Below are 23,939 nucleotides of genomic sequence, written 5' to 3' on the forward strand. Positions count from 1 at the left end.
TCGTTTAATAGTGAGTAATATGAGCTTATCAAATCTTAATGTTAATGTTCTAAATTTAAATGAATTTTTCATAGGTTTCGTATTTTGTTAAATGAGTCATTTTTATTCCGTATGGAGTATAAAGGAAATGGATAAAACAACACACGTAAATGGAAAAAAAAGCTAAAAAACGTTTATTTAATAACTTGTATTCCCTCCCCGAGCTCTAATTACTGCTTCCATACGGTTCTTCATCGATCGGATGAGAGTCACGATCACATGCTGTGGTATATTGTCCCATTCCTCTTGGATTGCATCTTGCAGCTGGCTAAGTGTTTCTGGGGCAGGATCTCTTGCTCGAATTCGTCTCTTTAATTCATCCCACAGATGTTCAATGGGATTCATGTCCGGGCTTCTTGCTGGCCATTCCATAATAGAGATATCGACTTCGTTAAGATAATCTCGTACGACGCCCGCGGTGTGAGCCCTAGCATTGTCGTGCATGAATATGAAGCCGTTGCCAATAAAATGTGCATAGGGCATCACATGAGGCTCGAGACACTCTTCGACGTACCGATGACAGTTTAGTGCAGGCAGACGTGGCCCAGACACGAAAGCAAGCTCTGTCTTACCGTCGGCGCTGATTCCTCCCCAAACCGTCCACGAACCGCCACCATAGCTGACCTTTTCTTCAATGCAGCATTGTGCATAGCGTTCTCCGTCTCTTCTGTAGACCTTGTTCCTTCCGTCGTTACCATACAGCATAATTTTACACTCATCAGAAAAGAGAACTTTGCTCCACTGTAGGTATGACCAATTTAGGTGCTCACGTGCAAAGTTAAGGCGCGCTCTTCGATGGTCTGCAGTTAATTTCGGCCCATTTGCTGGCTTATGCGGTACCAGTCCACGATCCTTCAACCTTCTTCTAATTGTAGAGTCACTTACAGCCACCCTTCGTACAACACGAAGCCGCTGCTGCAGTTGAAAAGCGTTAAGGCGTCGATTTCTTAAAGAAGTTGTTACAATAAATCGATCATCTCGCTCAGAAGTGACCCGATTCCTGCCAGATCCTGAACGGCGCGTGAACAAACCAGTCTCCCGATAACGTTTATAGACTCTATGAACAGATGACAGGCTTAGATGCAGTCTTGCAGCCACAACACGCTGACTAAGGCCAGAATCCAGCAATGCCACAACTTGGGCGGCTTCTGTGGGCGAAGTATCCATACGTTTTAGAAAAAAAACCTTTTTTCAGACGTCCCAAAGTCACAGTATTGAAATAAAAAACAAAAAGTTTAAGGATAGGTGCCAATTTTTAGTTTTTAAACGCTAAATGTACTCCAACCCTAAACACACATTTGTCTCAAAACAGTGATTCATTTCGTTTATAAGATAAACAAATGAAATTCTAATTTTGAATTTAGAATTTTCGCTTATTACTGTAATGGCCAAACTGCCAGCTATACATTTATGTATTTTTTTCATCGTATGAATTCTTTTTTGTGTTAAATTCGGACAGAAACAATGAAAACGGAAGTGTTTCGATTTTTTTGATGAGAAGTGTATTTAGGTAAGTAATCCAAATTTATGACTAAATATTTTTTAATAAGTAGTATGTGTCAGCGAAGCCGCGTAAGCGCGAGAAAAATCTAGGTAAATCTACTATGCTTAGAACAAGCAAGCGATAACCATGGCCACGTAGTATTATTCTATGCCATGGCATGCGTTTCCTAGGTATTGTGGAGCGAATAGCAGGAATAGTTTTAGGTTGTCTCATTGAGGATGAGCGGCTCTGTCTACCCCATTATGAATATTGTGCGTGGAGTTATTATATTAGGTTCACATAATATAGCATCACGCCTGTATCCCCGAAGCGGTAGACACTATTGTATACACCCACTTTTCACCTAAATTAAGATCTAATGTTCTATATCGTCGCCTTAGGGTTGAACCAAATCTGGCAGCACACCTTAGCATACGTACGCGACGGCGCGGGCGGTCCAACACTGTACACATATTACCTACCTACCAACGGCCTCCGTGGTCCAGTGGTTAAGCGTTATGCTCACGAACCTGAGGCCCCGGGTTCGAATCCCGGTGGGGACATATCAGAAAAAACACTTTGTGATCCCTAGTTTGGTTAGGACATTACAGGCTGATCACCTGATTGTCCAAAAGTAAGATGGTCCGTGCTTCGAAAGGCTCGTTAAACCGTTGGTCCCGGTTACTTACTTACTGATGTAAGTACGTAGTCGTTACATGTGTCATGTCAGGGGCCATTGGCGGCGCAATAATAAACCTGACACCAGGGTTGCTGAGGTTGGTAATTCGCTACACAACCCACACGATAGAAGAAGACCTATCTAATCTATACCATTTACCTAGCTTACTACGAGCAAACTAAATTGCGATAGTGTGCTGCAGCAAGCTATTGTTTCGTAGGTATATTGTGAGATTTTGTTAACAAAAAATCACAACCGCATAAGGTTTTTCAAAAAGCGCATATCTACCTACTTATAATTTAAGTACAAGTAAGTGAGCAAGTTGTATGAAGGCATGTATACAACCTTGTTTGTTACAATGAGTGGTAACACAACGTCCCTCCCTTTTAAAAACATTTAAATTAATTAAAAATATACAGTACCGAGGTATTTTGTAATGAAGGTAAGGGAATCTCGTCGTTAGATAAAAAATAGTCTGTACCGACCGACCATAACAGGGATCGGTGAGGCTTTGTCGACGTTTAGTCTTATTATGTAATAGGAGGCGTGGAGGTTGTAAGTGGTGGACGCAGGCGCGGTGGTCGCCGGCGGCGCGTACAAGGGCCGAGGGCGCGTCAGTCGGCGCTCGGCGACTGGCGGTGCTTCGCGCTGTGCGCCGCGCCCCATACCGCCGAAGCGTGGCTCGGGGCGTGGCGCTTACGTAAACACGCGTGGCACACAGCTCGCGCTGCGGGCGGCGCGGGGCCGCGCCACTCTCCGTCCGAGAACGACCTCATGGCCCGCGCCGCCGCCTGAGTCTATGTGGATAGCTGCACGGAGGCCGCGCCGCCGCCGCTGCCACTGCCACCGCCGCCGAATTTCGCGCTTATAGGTACTCTCTCACAAATACTTATTACAAAACATTCCACCCATCATATCATTTCCATCCGCCCATAGCTAAAAATATATGTCATGACTGTCAAGACTCGAAAACAAGCATTTCCGTAATTTCCATGAAGTATAAGTAGGTATATGACTTCGATAGGTAGGTAGTTATGTAGTTTACTGTTTTCAACATTAAATATTCAGCAAAACAGTTGATAGGTACCTAGGTATATACAGCTCTCGTCGATCTTCTAATATTCATGAAGGAAGCAAGACGATGAAGATCATTTTTTATTTAAAGGTACCCGGGCGCACAAAAAAGAAAGTTGTTTTCCTGAATATTTAACACACACTCATCCGTATCGTTGTGAAACGTCTGTTATTGTCAGCATCAATTTAAGTTTCATGAGTCCTTGCATCACAAATTTTATTGATCTCCTTAATACATAGTCCTGGGAGCATTTAAGGTTCGTAACTTATATAAATTGTAAACTTTGTAAGTAAGTAAGTACATCATAATACAGATGAGACGCCCGCAGAACTTTGGCGACGCGCGTTCGTATACTTATAGTAGATAACTATATATACCTATTAGGCACTACATATAGCACTGATAAAAGAATGTTTGTTACATTTCGTACAAGTTCGTTTGGGTTTTGGTGGCGTTTATTAACTCAACTTCGTTTATATCCTAGGAGCTGTTTGTTAGATATGATGAATTATCATTTCATTTCCAAAACAATGCTTGTGGATATTCATACCTCTATCGAAATTTACATTTATAAATTATAACAATATAATTAAGTAAATGAAAACCACCTGCGTTAGATTGACAAGTGTAAGTAAGTATTATAGGAAAAAACTGGTATCAAATGGAGTGAAGTGTAGCCGGGGAATTTGGCGGCCGATATGGATTTCTCCCTCTCCCCACGACAACGTGCCGCGTCGCCTCCCCGGAGCGGACTGTTATTTCTACTAAATCTATCTTACGACGTTTATTCACTGCTCGCCTACTAAGAAATTAGAAATTACAGATGACTTCTGATGGCGAGTCCATTAATTATTAAGTACGAACTCTTTTATATTTTTGAATAATTATAACCTACATAATCAAATGTGTGTAGCAGAACGGCTAAGGCGCTTATCATGTCTGCGTATAAACTAGGTATCTATGTTAATAAGACAGCGTCATAGTTTCAGGACACATAGAAGACTTTATAAGCTAACTTATGTCTAAAATAATTATATAACATGCAGGGGTCTTCGAGAAAAAAAATAAAAACGAAAAGAAGAAAATCTAAACGAAGAAACGAAAAGAAGTAAGTACATTGAAACGAGTGGTGTTCAGACTTGCTTGATTGATTCAAGGCGTGGGCATGTACACGAAGTATATACAAATATATATGTCGTAACAGTAGGGTCGGTGTCGGTCGTAACATCATCATCAGAATGGAGGGTGGGCGTTAGAAGACAATAATGGCCGTCAATAGTATCACAATCATTTTATTTACTTCCACATAGTTCTTGTATCACGATTAGATAAAGTCACAAAATAAGATACACACTCACGGCAACGTCACGGTATTCGTAATGGTTACACAGTCTCTCGTTATCTAGCGCGCATAAGGACGTTAGCGCGAAGGGGCTACTCGCCCTCTACTTGCCCTCCACCACCCATGGTTCCTATATTCGGACCGAATCATCGGGACATGTGAACGTACTTGCTAGGTACTCTTTTCCGATCACACTTTCTTGACGTCCCTACAAGTTATAGGTGAGCGACTATAGCACTCCTCGTAATTATTCGACACGTCCGCTCATGACGATGGTTCGCGGTAGACTGCCCGACTAGAACGGCAGTGCACGTCCGCTCGACACGACGACTCTGTAGTGACTCCGTCGACTTCACTCAGATCTGGCCGTACGCCACCTGCCGTCGGAGCGATGCAACTTCATGACGGAAGTGATGTAACTTCATTTTATTTTCCGATTTGATCAATTTCTCTTCTTTATTCATAACCAACTCCGACACGGCCATCCTGCGTGACACACGTCCTCGTGTGTTAATCTGAAACAATATACCACAGCACAGTATCCAAGTTCGCTCGGTCATTCCTGACCTGACATGAGACTCTATAAAGGACTCGTCCGAGCTCTATTTGTGACTCTACATGAGCTCTACTTGTGACTCTACATGAGCTCTACTTGTGACTCTACATGAGCTCTACTTGTGACTCTACATGAGCTCTACTTGTGACTCTACATGAGCTCTACTTGTGACTCTACATGAGCTCTACTTGTGACTCTACATGAGCTCTACTTGTGACTCTACATGAGCTCTACTTGTGACTCTACATGAGCTCTACTTGTGACTCTACATGAGCTCTACTTGTGACTCTACATAAGACTTCAGTACGCATATCCATCAAGTGGATTTCCAGAGTGCATCACCACACAGAGTAAACAATTTGAAAGAATGCCTCAATCAACAACTAATGATAAAAAAAAACAAAAGTATCTTAGACTGTTCATTATACACACACATACAAGGGCACATAAATACTCGGTTATAAGTCAACATTGGCAACCATTTGCCACTTTCATAACAGACCATCATTGGTCAACTCAACAAGGTAATCATATACCACTAAAACCAGGTCCCCATGGACCTAAACAATCACCACACCTCCAGTCGCACACCGCGCCCTGAACAGCCTCTAACGGGACTGCAGTTACGACTACGCTGGAGCCACAGTGCACCTTAATACTCGGTGATAACATTGGCAACCATTTGCCACTTTCATAACAGACCATCATTGGTCATTTCCACAAGGTAATCATATACCACTAAAACCAGGTCCCCATGGACCTACACACTCACCACACCTCCAGTCGCACACCGCGCCCTGAACAGCCTCTAACGGGACTGCAGTTACGACTACGCTGGAAATGCAGCACAACAACAAAAGAGAAAATAACAATACCAAAGTATGTGTGCCGTGTAACATCTTATTCACTCTCTAAATCAGTAAGATTTAACTCAGAAGGCAATTCGCTTCGAGGCATTTTTTTCAAGTCTATTTCACTTAATCATAATCCAAATCATTTTACTTCGCAATGTTTACTTCACTTCATTACGATTTCTAATTTAACTAAAGTTAACAAAAGAGAACTTTCTGCACTATATTCGTTTGTATCCTATTAAAACTTCCCATCTTTCAAATCAGGTAAAACAGATACGACTCACCGGGACTTATAAGAATTTCCGATAAAAGATCAACCACTGGTCTTGTGACATGGTTTAGGTCTTCAACAGCACCAGCGCAGCAAGTCCGGCTGGTATACAACGCGCTGCCATGATGTCGTCACTTTACACGGCTACGGCTCATCCCGCGCCATTTTCTTCCCCGCTTGCAATCCACCAATTGCCGAACCAAGTTATGACATGAAACAAAAGAATTCACTGTATTATCGTATTCACATGACTTTCTTTCAATCAGTTTAAAAAGATTACAATAAAGAATGTTGAATATTCAAACATTTGATTAATGACGGTAGGTTACAAAACACGTTATTTAACGAGACTCAATTATCATGTCATGACTAACCTCCACCCGCTTGGAGTGAGAAAATACAACTTTAACCACGCAGGTCAAGCGTGTCTACACCAATTCGAAATATTTTTAGACCAAAATACAAAGATTTGACGATGATGAAAACAGATTGGAAAACGCGGTGTGATTGACATGGATTGTCACAATATGTCTCGTCAATTTTATTTTTAAACAAAGGGAAATAGTAATTTCCAAGTTAATTTTAAATTAATTTCCTCATTATTAGAAACGAAAATTCACATAGCAATGAAGTCAATAACAATAAGGTTCCAGTATGAAAACGACTCACCGTAATAACAGTTTCCAAGTTGAGGTACCATAATTTTCAAACACGACTGCACACAGTATGGAAATATTGTGATGTTCACGCCATCATATCTTACGGCATGTAGTGATGTAGTGATGTCGATCATTAACAAGGTCCAGGTCACTTCAAATTCAGGTCCATCTCCAAATTCAGGCATGACACTACATCTTCATCACGTGGTCACACGAATGTGATAATCATCATAATCTTCTTCTGATAGTGATAATCGAAACTTGCATTGTCTTGTTGTGGACGTCGCATCACGTTGTCTTCATCCAAGTCCACTAATCCCGCTTCTGATGTCGTAACAGTGGGGGGTCGGTCGGTGTCGGTCGTAACATCATCATCAGAATGGAGGGTGGGCGTTAGAAGACAATAATGGCCGTCAATAGTATCACAATCATTTTATTTACTTCCACATAGTTCTTGTATCACGATTAGATAAAGTCACAAAATAAGATACACACTCACGGCAACGTCACGGTATTCGTAATGGTTACACAGTCTCTCGTTATCTAGCGCGCATAAGGACGTTAGCGCGAAGGGGCTACTCGCCCTCTACTTGCCCTCCACCACCCATGGTTCCTATATTCGGACCGAATCATCGGGACATGTGAACGTACTTGCTAGGTACTCTTTTCCGATCACACTTTCTTGACGTCCCTACAAGTTATAGGTGAGCGACTATAGCACTCCTCGTAATTATTCGACACGTCCGCTCATGACGATGGTTCGCGGTAGACTGCCCGACTAGAACGGCAGTGCACGTCCGCTCGACACGACGACTCTGTAGTGACTCCGTCGACTTCACTCAGATCTGGCCGTACGCCACCTGCCGTCGGAGCGATGCAACTTCATGACGGAAGTGATGTAACTTCATTTTATTTTCCGATTTGATCAATTTCTCTTCTTTATTCATAACCAACTCCGACATATATATTGTAAGTTTAGGACTTATTTTGAATTTCGATAAAATACCGATAAATTTACAAATTTTAATCACAAATAAAAAGACGATTTCACAAAAACAGGCTCAATATCACACTGTGTGGCGATAGTAGGTAGGTACTTACGCAAGTTTTTCCGGTTAGGAGCACATACAGTAGTATCTTGTTTGTGTGTCTTGTCATCATTTTGAGACATGCGGGCGAAGGGAGGAGGCTGTAAATCTCGCGTCGTGATGCGAGTGCCCGCTCGCGTATCTGAATACGCACACACTTCACCCGTAACGTACGGTACGTACCCGTACGTATATTATAAGCTACTATCTATAGACATGTGCTGCGTGAATCAAATTAAATATAAACTCAATGGTCCGATTTGTGTAACCAATTATTGAAATGGAAAATGATGTTGGAAGTATCTTGACATCAGAGAGATGCGTATTAAACCTTAAAAATTGTTATATGTACTTTAATCATATATTTAAGTATTTATAAATAGGCAGTTACCTTTCTTAAAAATATAGTACTTACAGTAGTTGAACACAGTAGTTGAGTACGTACTCCCTCCGGTTGATTGAGGGGAGGCCTGTGCCCAGCAGTGGGACGTATATAGGCTGTTTATGTAAGATACGTAATATCGAACCAAAATTAATCCATAACTTGAACAGAAATAATTTATTGGCATTTTGTATCTACGTAATCTGTAATACGAGGGCGTGACGTTATGTATGTAGGTCTGTATGTATAATGCCAAAAAATCGAAGTCATATACCGACCCGCCGACGTGGTCGACAACTTCTCACATTCAGCTATTTATCACTACCGGCCATCTAGGATTGATTAATTCTTTCGATACAATCCTCTCAGACAACGCCCTGTGCTGAGTTTCCGGGTGAGAGGTCTGAGCGCTTCTCATTTGTCCGGCCAAATAGTTAATGCCTTTTGCGGCAACTTTACTATAAGTCACGATAAAAACAATACTGCGGAAATCACATCACGAAACAACTATCTATCTAGTTTTGCTACACCATTACAGAAAGTAAAAAGTCACTCATGCGCCGCCATTCTGTACCTACCTACGAGCTCTTACCTAATCATACTGATAACTGTCTGATTCTGATGTACTTAAACTATATGTATATTATATGAATCACGATATACTTTCGGGTATCACCTGATAGCCTGAAAAGTAAGATGATTGAGCGCTCCAGAAATGCCTTAAGCCATTGGTTACAGCTATCGACTATTTAAATAATGTAGAATAAAGCCTTATTTTTTTTATTAAGTATCAAAATATATAGAAGCTGTATAGGTAGCAACTTATTATGCGTGATGCAAATATCAAGCAACATTATTTTTTATAAGTATACCTATGCCTCTCCCTTTGGATTATATTTTTTAATAATTATGTACAGTCATGAGCAATATAATGTACCCACTTTAGGACTCTGTCGCACTAACATTATTTGACATTTAGTGAAACTTACAGTTCAATTTGTCAAAAAAGTTAATGTGACATGGTACCAAAGTGTATACATATTAATGCTCGTGACCGTACCCCGAGCATTACTCGGAAAAAAAATGTAAGTACTTAAGTAAATAGAGAAAAAAGAAAATAGGTAAGTAAGTAAGTAGGTAATTATCATGTTAAATCTGAACAGCGCCATATTTTGCTTGGGGAACGTAGCCTGGAAAGTCCCTCATTGTCTACAGCCTATAAATACTTATTAAGTAAACTAAGTAAGTACTTAAGTAAGTAGTTTATTAGTCGGTATATTCGGGAACTTCAGTTTCGGATTTTCGCTGTATATGGGATGATGGGCTTAAAGTTTGGGTAAGATTTGTGCTTTGTCTTCCCTTTAAACAATTTACAATGCTCGCTACATACACAGGAGGCACTGGGATAAAGTATCGGGCGCGCGGCCGCTGTGATGAAAAATGTTCACTATTTTTAAAGTGTGAAAGAATTATGTTGATACGTCAATGAGGCACTTTCCAGGCTACAATCACCAATGATAACAATACAGATGGTGTTGTACAGCTTTAACATGATAATTACTTGCCTATTTTCTCATTTGTCGGGTAAGTACATAATTATTCAAAAATACAATGTAATGACGGAAGCATATATAAAAATAATTGTTGCTTGATATTTGGATTACATTATGTATACTTACAATTATGTTGCTACCTACCTATATTGCTTCTCTTTATTTTGATCAGAATAATAATGGGGAAGATGTCATTATTTATACCCAAAAACAAAGATAAATGATGCATATGTCTGTTATCCATGAAATTAGAAGGTTAAACGAAGAAAAATATGTACATCGCCATCTATATTGTTTTTGAGGGACGTTGTCCTTCATTGAATGATTATATGAAACTTTTTGAGTTTTAATAGAAGGGTTTCCAAATTACTAATTATTTTTCTTAAAATAAATAGGGGGTGTAAGTTTGTAAGTATAAGTAAGTGGAAAATATTTTATATGTACTTACAACTATCAACTCCAAAATCACTTAACACACTATCCGTGCGAACCTGGGCCGCTGGTTTGAAATAAACAGATGTACTTATTTTATTTTACTAACAAATAATAACGAGAGTCACAGGTTCAAATCACAGCGCGGGCTATAAACCACTGAATTCAATTTTATTAGTTTGAATTCAAGTTTAGATCATAGATTTATAATTTATATTTAAGTAAGTATTTATTTTTTAAAGAAATACAGATAGGCAGTCTATATATTCTAATATTAACTCTATCTAATCTAACTATATATTAACTCTAAATAATAAGCTGAATCATCCCTCTTAGTATTCGTTACGATGTCATTTACACCGCATACAAGCACATACAGGTAACTATTAGATACAAGTAAGTATGGGTGTTAGTGACACTGTAACGAATACTGAGGGGGATGATTCAGACCATGATTCTGAGTCGATACCAAATGGAATTTCCTTTCGGAAAATTCATGATTTTTTTTTGTGTTTTTTACATTATTTTCAATTCCATACTTTTGCGACGGAAAATTTCACTTGATATCGTCTCTAACTACTTAATAATGAAAGGCTATAGCTAATATAAAATAACTACATATAAAATACATCAACGAAATCAAATTTTCTTTTGGAATCGCTCGGTCGCATCTTAAGCGTGTCGAGTGTTCAAGGGATTTTCATGTTTTTTTATTAATGTACTTAATCATTTTTATGGTCTTCCTTATAAGGAAAAACGGAATCCTCATAATATGTATACGTCATAAGTATTCATCTGTGATATGGATATCATACCCATCTCCATATTGTTCTCGTAAGTACGGTCCTTAATCTAATTATTTTTAGGTAAGTACCTATAATAGAATTAGTAGGATATGGCGTGGAATTAAAAAATAGATTATTACTTATAGGAAAAAATATCTTGATTTTTGATCAATTCATTCGATGGTAGGATATAGGCAACGCGTTTTATAAATATTCTTTTTAGGTACTTAGTTATTTACGATTAGGTACGATGAAAGTAAGTTGGTTGAAATTGAGAAATTTGAATTTGATATTTGGCATGAAACACTTCGATTCACAGATCACGTATCTGTTGTGCATATACTTACCTACTTATCGACTTTTTTGATAGTACCTACCACAATTTCCTGTACTAGCATGACACTTTAATAAAATTCATATATTTATTATATATTTTTGGCACATTTACAAGTTAGATAGTAGGTATCAAGGTTATAAAGGTATTGGTATAAAAGTAGGTTCAAAGTTATTTGAGTACGTACCTACTTATCAATTTAATCCATGTATCGTGGGGCGATCGTTAAATTGGACTGATCGAGATCGACCTGGGATCATAATCATGAAGTGCCGGCATTTCATGATATGCCCACCATATAATCATCTAAAGCATAACGTTTAAAGATTTGCCCGGCCATGTTTGGGCAGATCGACCAAAGTTTTAAGTAATAAGTATTACGTTAAGGACTTACATAATTAAATATACTTAATTTTAATAAAATAATTCTGCCGGGTGAAAAAATACAAATAAATATTTACCTATTAATCAAATCAAATAGCCTTTTATGGTTACATTAAGAAACAGTACAGATGGACGGCCTTATTGCTCTGAAGCAATTTCTTCCAGACAACTACTAGGTACTTACTAGGAATCAGCCATAAAAAGATGGACGCGGGACGGTGAAACAATAACGTTTAATATAATAACTACGTACTATTAATAAAATACACTATACATAATAATATGTAGATAATACTTAATACATAATAGATATTTCCTAATAATACCTAACCATACTAAAGAAAATTATAAACTATATTACACACAACAGAATAAGTAGGGATACTTACATCATAATAGTAAATACACTAATAATAACCACATTGGGATTCATAAGGAGCTCGCAGCAGGTTTTTGAAACTCTGAAGAGAAGGTAAGGTCTGAGCAACTCTGATGGAAGAAAGTAAGGAATTCCATAAGCGCATAACTTGTACAGTAAAACACTGGTCATAATAGTCAGTACGATGGATGGGAGCCACTTACAGCATCCTAGTGCACGATCGAGGTTGCCGTTCGTGAGCTTCCGCACTCAAACCAAAATGCTCTTTAAGGTAAAGGGGAGTATTGGGATTATGCAGGATATTAAATAGGAGTGACAGGATATGGGAATTCCGTCGAAGTATCAGGGAGCCACTTGAGCCGGGCACGGCACTTGTAGTCATTTGCGAACTTGCGGAAGCCAAATGCAAAACAAATGGCTGCGTTCTGCAGTCTCTCGAGTACAGAGCATACAGAGCAATTTTAGTTTTATCGGGCAAGAAGTTACGAAGGGACCCGAGGGATCTTAAAGAGGCAAAACTCTTTGTCCAGACCTCATTAACTTGGCGTGACCAGGATTATGTCCTGTCCAAGCCCAAGCTTTGGTATTTCAGTCAATCCTGGTAGTCGCCACTAAATCACAATTCATGGCGCAGACAGCCAGCTGAAAATTCGTCACAGCTACTTGAGTGTAAATCTGCAAATCATCCGCATACAAATGTTAGGAACAGGTGAGACTCTGGGAAACGGAGTTAATAAAGTTGGAAAATAGTAGTGGAGAAAGGATGCCATGGGACTCTAGCCTTGATGCTGTACCAGTCAGACAACAGGCCGCCAAACTTGACGCGCTGCCGACGACCTTCAAGGTAGCTACGGAACCAGTCCGTGACAGGAGAGGACATACATACATACATAAACCCCGTCCGTCCGTCCGTCTCAACGCAAGTAAACACAATGTAAGTAAACAGCGGCACCAGCGCAGCGTCGTGAAACGGAACTATCATTATGATAAGCCCAGCCATAGTTCGATGTGGCCAAGTGACTGTAGGGCAAATCACAAATAAGTACGTTACCTCCAATCGATCTGCCCAACATTAAATTGGGCACATCACGAAATAATTGGCCATATTACTAAATGTTGGTACTTACTTACATCATGATCTGCCCAGGCAGATCATTATTGGCCACGTTTCACGATCGACCCACGACAGAATATAAGTACCTAGTAAATGTACATCCGTTTCAATAATTTGAATTTCACTTCAATCCTTTAACTTGTGAATCCAGAGTCCATTACACATTTTATGTAACCAGTTCAAATTAGGTGGTAGTCGAAAAGAATTTAGTTAAGTACATCAGCACCACTTTACTATATATAAAATCCTGATTTTACGGGTTCCAACCTGGGAATGAAACTGTAATCAAACTTTGAGAACAATTCAAGTTTTCTCCCAAATATGATAGCTTAGTCTCACTTGAAAAGAAAGTACCTAGGTACATACCAACAATAAGTATGTAATTGTTGCAGCATCAGTAGTGGAGATGCAGGCGCATACAGCGTTGATGGCCCTGGCGGCCCTGGGCGCGCTGGCGGCGGCGGCGGAGCGCGGCGGCGGCATCAAGGTGGGCGGCGGCGGCGCGGGCGGCGGCGGGCGCGAGGCGGCGCGCGGCGGCGGCGTGCGGCTCGGCGTGGACGGCCTGCGCCGGCCGCGCACCTCGCCTGCGCCGCCGCCGCCGCGCCAGCCCTCCACCATCACCGCCGCCCTTGTCGTACCCCACAAAGCGTTCGGCGCACGCGATTACACCAAAGCCGAGAAGGCGGCCCTCTCCAAACTGCCGCGCAAGCTCAAACTATTCTCGCACGTGCGCCTCAACGTGACGCTTTCCATGCAAGGCCTCACGCCTAGTCCTATGTGTGAGTTGACGCTCCGATCGAAACCGTTGCATTTGAATGCCATTAGACCTATTGATTTTAATTTTCCGTGCTTTCAGCTATCCTGGACTCGCTATGTAAAGAATTTCTAGCGGTCAACGTGTCTGCTATCCTTTATCTTATGAATCATGAACAATACGGGCGCTCTACTGCCTCTGCACAGTATTTCCTACAACTCGCCGGATATCTTGGCATACCGGTAAAGCTTTTATCTATCTCTTACGCATAAATTTATTTGTAGTCGCTATAGTTATGCTACTCTAGCATAGCGTTCTTTACACTTTTTTAGATTACCTACGTATTCATTCGCAAGGTAAATATGTTTACGGTTCGAAGGTTATTGCGTGGAACGCGGACAATAGTGGTCTAGAGAAGCGAGCATCTCACGCGTCGTTACGGCTGCAACTGGCGCCGTCCATCGAGCACCAGACCGCCGCCATGTTGTCGATCCTGGAGCGGTACAAGTGGCACCAGTTCAGCGTGGTCACCTCCGCCATAGCCGGCCACGACGACTTCATACAGGCCGTGCGAGAAAGAGTTTCGGCACTGCAGGTATGTAAATGTCATTATTAAACTGAAAAAACCAAGTTATTTACTTACTTCAGTACCTTCAGATATTACAACTTTGTAAATATAGTTAGGAACTTAACGTAAAAGCAAAACTATTTATTATATTAGAGTAATACATAAACGCCTATTTCCCATCGGGTAAGCAAAGACTATGGAATTCAATTTGCTTCGATCCTGACACACTTTTCTTGCTTCACACAATAATCAATCAGTTTCATATAATTATATATCACCTACAAACCTCCCAATGACGTACACAAGTGAAAGCAGCGTCATAACTACCCGTATCTTAATATCAACAGGATCGCTTCAAGTTCACGATCCTAAACGCCGTGGTGGTGAAGAAGGCGGCAGACCTGAACGAGCTGGTAACGAGCGAGGCGCGCGTGATGCTGCTGTACGCGACGAGAGAAGAGGCCGCCGACATCCTCGCCACGGCCAAGGACCTCCACCTCACCGGAGAGAGCTTCGTCTGGATTGTCACTCAGAGCGTGCTCGGCTCCATGCAGCAACCTAACAAGTTTCCCGTCGGGATGCTAGGTAACTGCCACCAAAATATACAAAATACTTAATTGTTGTCGTCCAAATGAAAAGGTGTGGCGGAAATGAGTTATCATATAGGGGTCAATCTACATTATCAAAATATACCTAACCACCTAGATATCTGGGTCATTTTATAAAAATTACGTTACGTAGTGTCACGGGTTCGAATTTCGGCTCATGATCTAAACAACATGAATTTCTGAGTTTGAATTCATGTTTGGATCATCTAGATAATCCATTGATATCACGTGGTATCCAGAATTTGTGCCCGGTCAATGGCAATGGGATCGCCGCGGCCGCTTTTACGGGATTTAAAAATAGTTGGAGTGAGTTTAAAAAGAGTTGTATACACCTCTGCCTACCCCTTCAGGGTTACAGGCATCATGCTGTGTTATGTTTTATAACATTTTGACAAAACCTAACCTTCTATTTGCACAGGCGTACATTTCGATACATCATCATCATCGCTTATTGGCGAGATTGCTACTGCAGTGAAAGTGTTCGCGTACGGGGTAGAATCGTACGTGTCAGAGCCAGAGAACGCCAGACACCCGCTTGGTACGAGGCTATCGTGCGGCGCGGGCGCAGGCGAGGCGCGCTGGTCCACGGGAGAGAGGTTTGTCGTCATTTCCGATTATTATGGGTGATTTTTCTTAGTTTATTAATGCTGACAACTCTGCCCTATTCTTTACATTTCGTCCACTTTACATTTGGGGAAAATACGGTACTTACCGAGTATCAGCGTCGTGGACACTTAATCAGGTTATCGCTTATAATCTGGAGTTTCTTCATAGGTTCTACAGACACCTGCGCAATGTCAGCGTCGATGGCGAGGCGGGCCGTCCAAGTATAGAGTTCACGCCAGACGGAGAACTGCGCGCTGCTGAGCTTAAGATCGTGAATCTTAGACCGGGGATTGGTGAACAGGTAAATTATTTTTATTTATAAAAAATTCAACAACAGATACTTACTGGAAAAGTGGACGCTAAATGCATTATAAGTAGTATATTCATTTTGTAAACATATTTGTAAGTATTTAAGAATACCAATTATAATCGATTATGTAATTGGTTTTTCTAATCCATAAAGTATTTTCACGACTTAGCTTGATAATCGATTATCCGGCAACTATACTGCGTGGTGTACCGCGCGGTGGGAGTACTCGGCGCGAGCACCGCGCGGACAGGCGGTTTTCGTCTATTTCAACGTATTAACATAAAGTCAATGAGACCTACAACTCGCTTCACAAAAAAAACAACCCACTTTCGCCTTATAAGCAGAGACCAGCATTCTACCATAAATAGAAAAATTATATTATCAATATGTGTGTTCACATTATAGCTTGTATGGGAAGAGATCGGTGCATGGAACTCCTTTCCAAAAGAACGTTTGGATATCAAAGACATTGTGTGGCCGGGCGACCTGCACACACCGCCGCAAGGCGTGCCGGAGAAGTTCCACATGCGAATCACTTTCCTAGAGGAGCCGCCGTACATACACCTAGCTCCACCCGACCCGGTCAGCGGGCGGTGCTCGCTGGATAGAGGAGTCATCTGCCGCGTCGCACCTGAAGTTGAAGTAGCCGGGTAAGTACAAAGGCGTGACTCAAAAATGTAATCACCGAAAGAAAATTTAAACTATTCGCATCTTGGCGCACTCCGTTTCTTCAGCTGATAGAATCTTCTATTTTGAAGTAAGTAAGTTACTTACTAAAACTCATTTGACCGATAGATTGGAAGCGGGAACAGCGCATAGGAACAGCTCGCTATACCAGTGCTGCAGTGGATTCTGCATAGACCTGCTCACGCAGTTGGCCGAACAACTAGGGTTCACGTATGAGTTGTCACGCGTCGAAGACGGCCGCTGGGGCACGCTGCATAATGGCAAGTGGAACGGCCTCATTGCAGATTTAGTCAATAAGAAGACTGACATGGTGAGCAAACGCAATAAAAAATACCACTTTCCATCAAATAAACATACAATTTTGTAACGATTTCACAAACACAACGTTTTTGATGTTCGATGAAATTAGCAGCGTGTTAACAACCACATTTTTTGCAGGTCTTGACATCTCTAATTATAAATTCAGACCGAGAGGCTGTAGTAGACTTCAGTGTGCCGTTCATGGAAACGGGCATAGCGATAGTGGTGGCGAAGCGAACTGGCATCATTTCACCCACCGCCTTCCTAGAACCTTTCGACACCGCGTCGTGGATGCTCGTGGGCGCGGTTGCGATACAAGCAGCGACGTTTTCTATCTTCTTCTTCGAATGGCTGTCCCCCAGTGGGTTCGATTGCTCAACAGGGTCCAACTCAAAAAGGATGCCACAGAATAGGTTCTCGCTGTGTAGAACTTATTGGATTGTGTGGGCTGTATTATTTCAAGTGAGTAAAAATTTAGATTTTCTAGCAACATTTTAGTACCTAATACACTTATCAAATCCAGTTAGAAATTGTATAAAAAGTGACATAAGATACCTATTTTATCTTCTTTTCTCGTGTAGGTTGTGAGATGAATGACCGACCTCGTAAACCCGGATCTTGGTGGTCTTATTACCAAACCCAGTGATGTGCAGTTCCCAACGCGGGAATGTTCCCGTTATAAAAACTTGGCTGCTTTTCTTTTTGATATTGTTCTATCTTGTACTCTGGTCTTACCGCTGCCTAAAAGGTTAGTTAATAAAGCTCTTTTACTGCCGGGTACGTTTCCACAATAGGAACATTCCTGGGCTTTCCCGGTACATCATTAACCATACTACATAGCATAGTATCACACCTGTATCCCAGAAGGGGTAGGACGCCCACTCGTCGCAAGCAAAGTCCCATGTATTTTATAATCATTAATCACAAATAATTATTCCCCTATAGGCGTCAGTGCACGTGGACTCGCCGCGAGGGTTCACCGCACGCTTTATGACCAACATGTGGGCGATGTTCGCCGTAGTGTTCCTCGCCATTTACACTGCCAACCTGGCCGCGTTCATGATCACGCGGGAGGAGTACCACGAGTTGAGCGGGCTGGACGACCACCGGATAGCGCGGCCGCTCTCGCTCCGCCCACCGCTCAAGTTCGGCACGGTGCCGTGGTCGCACACGGACGCGACCCTCGCCAAATACTTCCAAGAGCCACACGCTTACATGAAACAGTAAGTTCATACTTTCGTCTAGTTTTTAAGTACTTTTTGCATTAGTATTAAGAAAAAAGATTGGTACGGTTATTTGATAAGTGGTCGATCGTTTCGATTTTATTTTCCCATGGCTGGAAAGTTTATTTCTAAATAAGTAAGTAAATATCTTACCATCGAGTAACAATGAATAACGCCCAACGACAGTTCCTAACTCTATAATGCGACTTGCAGAACTTTTATTGGATTAATGACCGGTCGCACTTTCAAAGTTTGGAAGTAGGTAGGTAAGTAAGTAAGTAATTCTAAATCTCCAAGCTTGAAATTGAAAGTAACACTACTATTGGGTTTTAGTACTGCTTACTGTTCAGTGCTATTTCTGCGTAGTGTCAATGTAACTTGTATTTCAGGTACAATCGTAGCACAGTAAGTGCAGGCGTCACAAGTGTTCTGACGGGCGAACTCGATGCCTTCATCTATGATGGCACCGTACTGGATTACTTAGTATCACAAGTAAGTTTTTTATTTATTTAATAAACACACGTAACAGGTTACAGACATAAATAAATCTTATGAAATAATACACTTTTTGAGGTTCAGACTAACCCAACTAAACGTATGCAAGTTATACAATACTATGGTGAGAAAAGACGACGCAAGTTAAAAGATACATAACATACATAAACAGCCTATATACGTCCCACTGCTGGGCACAGGCCTCCCCTCAATCAACCGGAGGGTGTATGGAGCATACTCCACCACGCTGCTCCACTGCGGGTTGGTGGAGGTGTTTTTACGGCTAATAGCCGGGACCAACGGCTTAACGTGCCCTCCGAAGCACGGAATCATCTTACTTTTTCAGACAATCAGGTGATTCAAGCCTGAAAAGTCCTTACCAAACAAAGGACAGCCTCCGTGGTCTAGTGGTTAGAGCGTTAGGCTCACTATCTGGAGGGTCGGGTTCGATTCCCGATGGGGACATTGTCGAAATCACTTTGTGAGACTGTCCTTTGTGAAGTTAAAAGATATTACAATAAAATATACTTAGCTCCGCAACAACATGGCAACAATTACGATTCATGGATCTACGGCCAAATCTAATCCACAAGACCTACCCCACTAGACTACCAACTACACTTTTTACCACCACCACCGACTGACCGACCAACCACCACCGACCGACTAGACTTTTTTTACCCAATCTACAAGATCCCACTACTGGGCAAAGGTTTCCCCTTCTTACAACCCCCCCCCCCCCCATACTTTTTTTTATTTTTTTAACATAACATAAATTCACGCCTGCAATCCCTAACGGGGTGATCAAACTAGATACCACGTCGAGCAACACGGGCTTCCACGCATTTACCCGGATACAGTACGAAAATTGTGTGGGTAGTGGCGGTGACTGCGTAATTACCTATTCAGCGAAAAGGACACTAATAAAATTACAATGGTTAATTAATGGTGCTAATTCCTGCAGATGCCATCTAATTTTAAGTTATACCTGTCATTTTCTTATCCATTGAAAAAGAAAGGGACGGGTAATCGACAGGCCTAAAATTTATGAAATAAGTACACGTAAATTTTAAACAGAAATCTAAAACAACCGTCTAAAAATTTTACATCGGCCAATAGCCCGACAGAGTTAAGTAGACAACATGTCAAACGGATTGCATACCAGCGAGATGCCTATTTTATTCGCCAGAGTTATGCATTCGTTTTAAAATTAACTTGTTGACAATCCCGTCCCTTTCCTTTTCAGCGGATAAGAAAATGACGGGTATAACTTAAAATAAAATTAGGAGGTTTCTGCAGGAATCGGGGCCAATATGTTTATTAAATTTGTTTGTTAGGACGAAGACTGTCGACTTTTGACAGTAGGGTCGTGGTACGCGATGTCGGGATACGGCCTAGCGTTCACACGTAACTCCAAATACCTCAGTATGTTCAACAAGAGATTGCTCGACCTGCGCTCCAACGGAGACCTGGAGAGGTTAAGAAGGTATGTGCGTTTATTTAGTTCAGTTTAAAATTACTGACTAGTCGTCATTATTAATCATCAGATCATTCGTCAATTAGCAAGAAATTTGAGGTAGTATAATCTTTTCTCTAGCTATTTATATTCTATCGAATTCCGATTTTATGACTACTTTTTAAAACACGGCGTTCGCATTCGTTCTTATTTGTACATTCGCTAACGTATAATCCGCCAAATAGAAATGGTTCACGTAAATGAGGGACTTTCCAGGCTACGTTCACCCACAAACGGTAATTATCACATTAACCCTTTCACGGACAGAGATCATGGGACATTGATGGTTCATGATAGGTAGACACCTTGGGATCGGAACGTCCGTAGACGTTCTGTCCTTGAAAGTGTTAAAGCTGTACAACGCCATCTATATTGTTTTTGAGGAACGCAGCCTGGAAGCGAGCGCAAACGTTGGAGGCTAGGTTCTTGGCTATTATACTGATTAAGCTATTTTAACGGTGTACAATTGCATGTGACACAGATACTGGATGACCGGTATATGTAAGCCGAACAAGCAGGAACACAAGTCGTCGGACCCGCTCGCTCTAGAGCAGTTCCTGTCGGCGTTCCTGCTGCTGATGGCGGGCATCCTGCTGGCGGCGCTGCTACTGCTCATGGAGCACGTCTACTTCCGATACATGCGCGAGCACCTCGCCGCCTCTACCGCCGGCTCCTGCTGCGCGCTCGTCTCACTCTCTATGGGTTGGTAGCCGGTACATTCATTTCATGCAACTGTTCTTCTTTTCGAATGGATTATAAGGTCGATGAAAGAAGAAGAATGTAACTGTAAACACCCTCCACTGCTGTGTTAGAAACCGTGAGGCGTAAGTAGTTATCTCCTGATCGACCCTTTTACGTTTAAGGCCAGCGTTTACGCAAGTACGTATCTAAATATCGAAAGAAACACAAAATTGCTCCGCGGCGATAACCTCATAACCTTATTCGTGTAACCAGTGATGTGCCACCCTAGGCCATCAACATTGCCTTACTAATCCGCCGGATCCGCCAGTATCCGATGCTTATCAGCGTGGAGTGCCTTCTCCGCCGAGTTAGACTTAATGCACAGCGCAGGCGATATCTGAATGAGAAGCCCGTCTGCTAAAGCAGTCGGGTCCCCTCACCGGTTTTAGCCCACGAGCCGACGTGGTTTACCGGGGTGTGGCCGTTGCGTGCACAGCAACTGTTTGGAGCCACCGGTGAGAGATTGTAGGGTGACTGGTAGTAGGATACGCTCCCCATAATAGGACGGCTAGTGTATCCTACAGGCACCCCACTACACCCCAATAATAAAAATAAAAATGTAAGTATACCTTTAATGCGAAAGGACATATCTCTTTATCGCTAGGCGATGTACTATATCTCTGTCCTGCTGTCATTGTAATCATGTTACGTTTTACAGCGTAAAACTACAACATCTACCTAAGCAGTGTAGCTTCGTCAATCGTAGCTGCTACGTCCTGCTGTAGGCGCTACGTGGGGCGTAGCCGCTACGCGAGTCGCAGTAGCTACGTGGACCGTAGTAGATACGTGGGTCGTATCCACTACATGGGTCGTAGCGACTACAGCGTAGTAACAAGTTATTAGTTCACTTTTGAGTGCCCTTGTTCTTTCAATTTAAGTACTTACGTATACGAGACGATTGATATTGATCATTCCTTTGCAGGACAATCTCTTTCGTTCCACGGTGCCGTGGTAGAAGCGGCAAGTCGTGGGTACGGAGCTGCAGGCCGAGGTCACTGTCGCTCCGCTGTCTGCGCGGCACAAGTAAGAACATATAAACTACTATTTCGTTGGGGTAGAATTTGTATATTACTAAAAAAAATTCTATTAAAAATACATACATTCATTCTTCGATAGAAGATCGACAAAATATCGTTTCTTAGACCACAGGACTCATGATAAATAAATAATATAGGATACGAGGTCAATACATATAAATAATTTCGTTATTGACAAGGAAAAGTGTTCCGAAAAGGAACCGGGCACTCTTAATTTACTAGTTAAAAGTCCCGCTGGTGGTCTCGCGCTCTTCCCGAAACTGCTTGTACGTAATATGTGGTGTTGCAGATATGGCGCGCCCGCCACGAGCGCGACGCGGCGATGGCGCGCGCGCGGCAACTGGCAGCGGCGCTGGCGGCGCACGGGCTGCAGCCGCCGCCGCGACGCCTGGCGTCCGCGGCCGCGCTGCTGGCGGGGGGCGAACACGACGCCACGCACCCGCGCACGCTGCACGCGCCCGCTGACCTACTGCCCGACCTCGACCGCCCGCTCTCTTGCGGCGATTTGCGAGCAAGGTAACTATATTATTTATTCTTACTGCTCCCACTGGTAGGTAGATAGGCAATAGGTAATGGGTCTCACGTGAGCCGTTTTATATACATAATTTGACACAGGATGTGCGGTACTATTCATTTTTCGGTGCTCGATTTCAGTCTCTTGGTTCCTACCAATCCGACGAGTTTCTACTCCTCCGTTGAAAACCATAAACCAACTTAACAATACCTATTACTAAAAAACGAATCACACTTGATTTTCATGACAAACTGTACACCATTGTCACCAACATAAATCCTTGTTTCAGAGAGCGGACACGAGTAGAAATGGAAACAGTGCTGTGAGGCGCATATTGCGCCACCCTATTTCAATTCCTGAAGGCTGTTCTTACACCAAGTTATACAAGACGAAGTTAGTTATACCTAATGTTAAAATACGGACAGATAAAAAAGCGTTGTAATTATTAAATAAATTATTCCAATTATTAAAAACCGAGAGCTGGACGTAGATAGCGAAGCGTTGTTGTGGGACGCGCGCGCTGCGCGGGCTGGGCGCTGTGCGCGCGTCCTCGTGTTGTCTACTACAATAAAATATATTTTTTGGACAATATGGTGCTGTTTTTATATTAAACCTCAAGGCGCAGTGCAATGGTTATTCTACCTACTAAGTTACCATGAACAAATCGAAAAATATTGATTATACCTAACGCTGCAGGGTTGTTCTTTATCTATTTATCTAAGTACAATGGGAATGGAGATGGGCTTCATTTCAGTAATAAAACATGAAGTGTTTGAATATGAAGCCTATCCTCATAATGATGATACCTTGACTGATTGTATAATATTTTTAGGAAAGCCAAATCTATTGATTTTTATTGTTGTCTGTCTGTTTGCTTGCCTAGGCAACACGTAAATAAAAACTACTGGAAATTATTTCACGGGTTTCACTTTATTGGTAACCAATAGTAACTTAAACAATGTTTTCATGCCGCGCCTATAATGTCACCTACGAAATTGCATGCGGTATTTATAACTAATAATAACTTACAAGAGTGATTGAGAAATACCTATATCTGTATATATAAGAGTTCGAATAAACAAGCCTAAATAGATAGCAGACATTAATTAAATTTTTGGTATTTTTCATTTGACTACCGCAGTTGAAGATAGCAGCAATATCAATAGCGGTT

The 23,939-nt window shown here is 41.8% G+C and overlaps 1 protein-coding gene and 1 long non-coding RNA gene across 3 annotated transcripts; one reads left to right on the plus strand and one right to left on the minus strand.

Annotated features, from left to right (window-relative positions):
- The first annotated feature begins 2,833 nt into the window (after window positions 1-2,833).
- Window positions 2,834-23,359, plus strand: LOC126372382 (glutamate receptor ionotropic, NMDA 2B). 2 transcript variants are annotated; one of them, XM_050018100.1, is made up of 17 exons: window positions 2,834-3,072; window positions 13,802-14,188; window positions 14,266-14,405; window positions 14,543-14,758; window positions 15,079-15,316; window positions 15,758-15,935; window positions 16,114-16,246; window positions 16,661-16,905; window positions 17,051-17,252; window positions 17,381-17,704; window positions 18,188-18,465; window positions 18,855-18,957; window positions 20,298-20,446; window positions 20,958-21,178; window positions 22,140-22,240; window positions 22,544-22,770; window positions 23,058-23,359. In XM_050018100.1, exons 2-17 carry the CDS (start codon window positions 13,816-13,818, stop codon window positions 23,092-23,094), a joined length of 3,165 nt encoding a protein of 1,054 aa, XP_049874057.1. In that variant the 5' UTR covers window positions 2,834-3,072; window positions 13,802-13,815; the 3' UTR covers window positions 23,095-23,359. The 2 variants fall into 2 exon arrangements, with proteins under 2 accessions (XP_049874057.1, XP_049874056.1); XM_050018099.1 differs by lacking the exon at window positions 2,834-3,072 and having other exon boundaries at window positions 13,644-14,188.
- On the minus strand, window positions 4,551-6,603 carry LOC126372392 (uncharacterized). The gene is made up of 2 exons (XR_007567158.1): window positions 5,952-6,603; window positions 4,551-5,751 (listed from the first exon to the last, which is right to left on the minus strand). It is a non-coding gene; the product is annotated as an uncharacterized LOC126372392 (long non-coding RNA).
- Window positions 23,360-23,939: the final 580 nt, after the last annotated feature.

Source organism: Pectinophora gossypiella, chromosome 14, assembly GCF_024362695.1.
Source record: "Pectinophora gossypiella chromosome 14, ilPecGoss1.1, whole genome shotgun sequence".
Taxonomy (NCBI): Eukaryota; Metazoa; Arthropoda; class Insecta; order Lepidoptera; family Gelechiidae; genus Pectinophora; species Pectinophora gossypiella.

Excerpts from the sequence above, each read along its gene's own strand:
- LOC126372382 (XM_050018100.1), top strand. The coding sequence starts at position 13,816 with ATGCAGGCGCATACAGCGTTGATGGCCCTGGCGGCCCTGGGCGCGCTG. Across the intron at positions 15,317-15,757 it reads GTTTCCCGTCGGGATGCTAG|GCGTACATTTCGATACATCA; the intron begins GTAACTGCCACC and ends CTATTTGCACAG. Across the intron at positions 15,936-16,113 it reads CGCTGGTCCACGGGAGAGAG|GTTCTACAGACACCTGCGCA; the intron begins GTTTGTCGTCAT and ends GTTTCTTCATAG.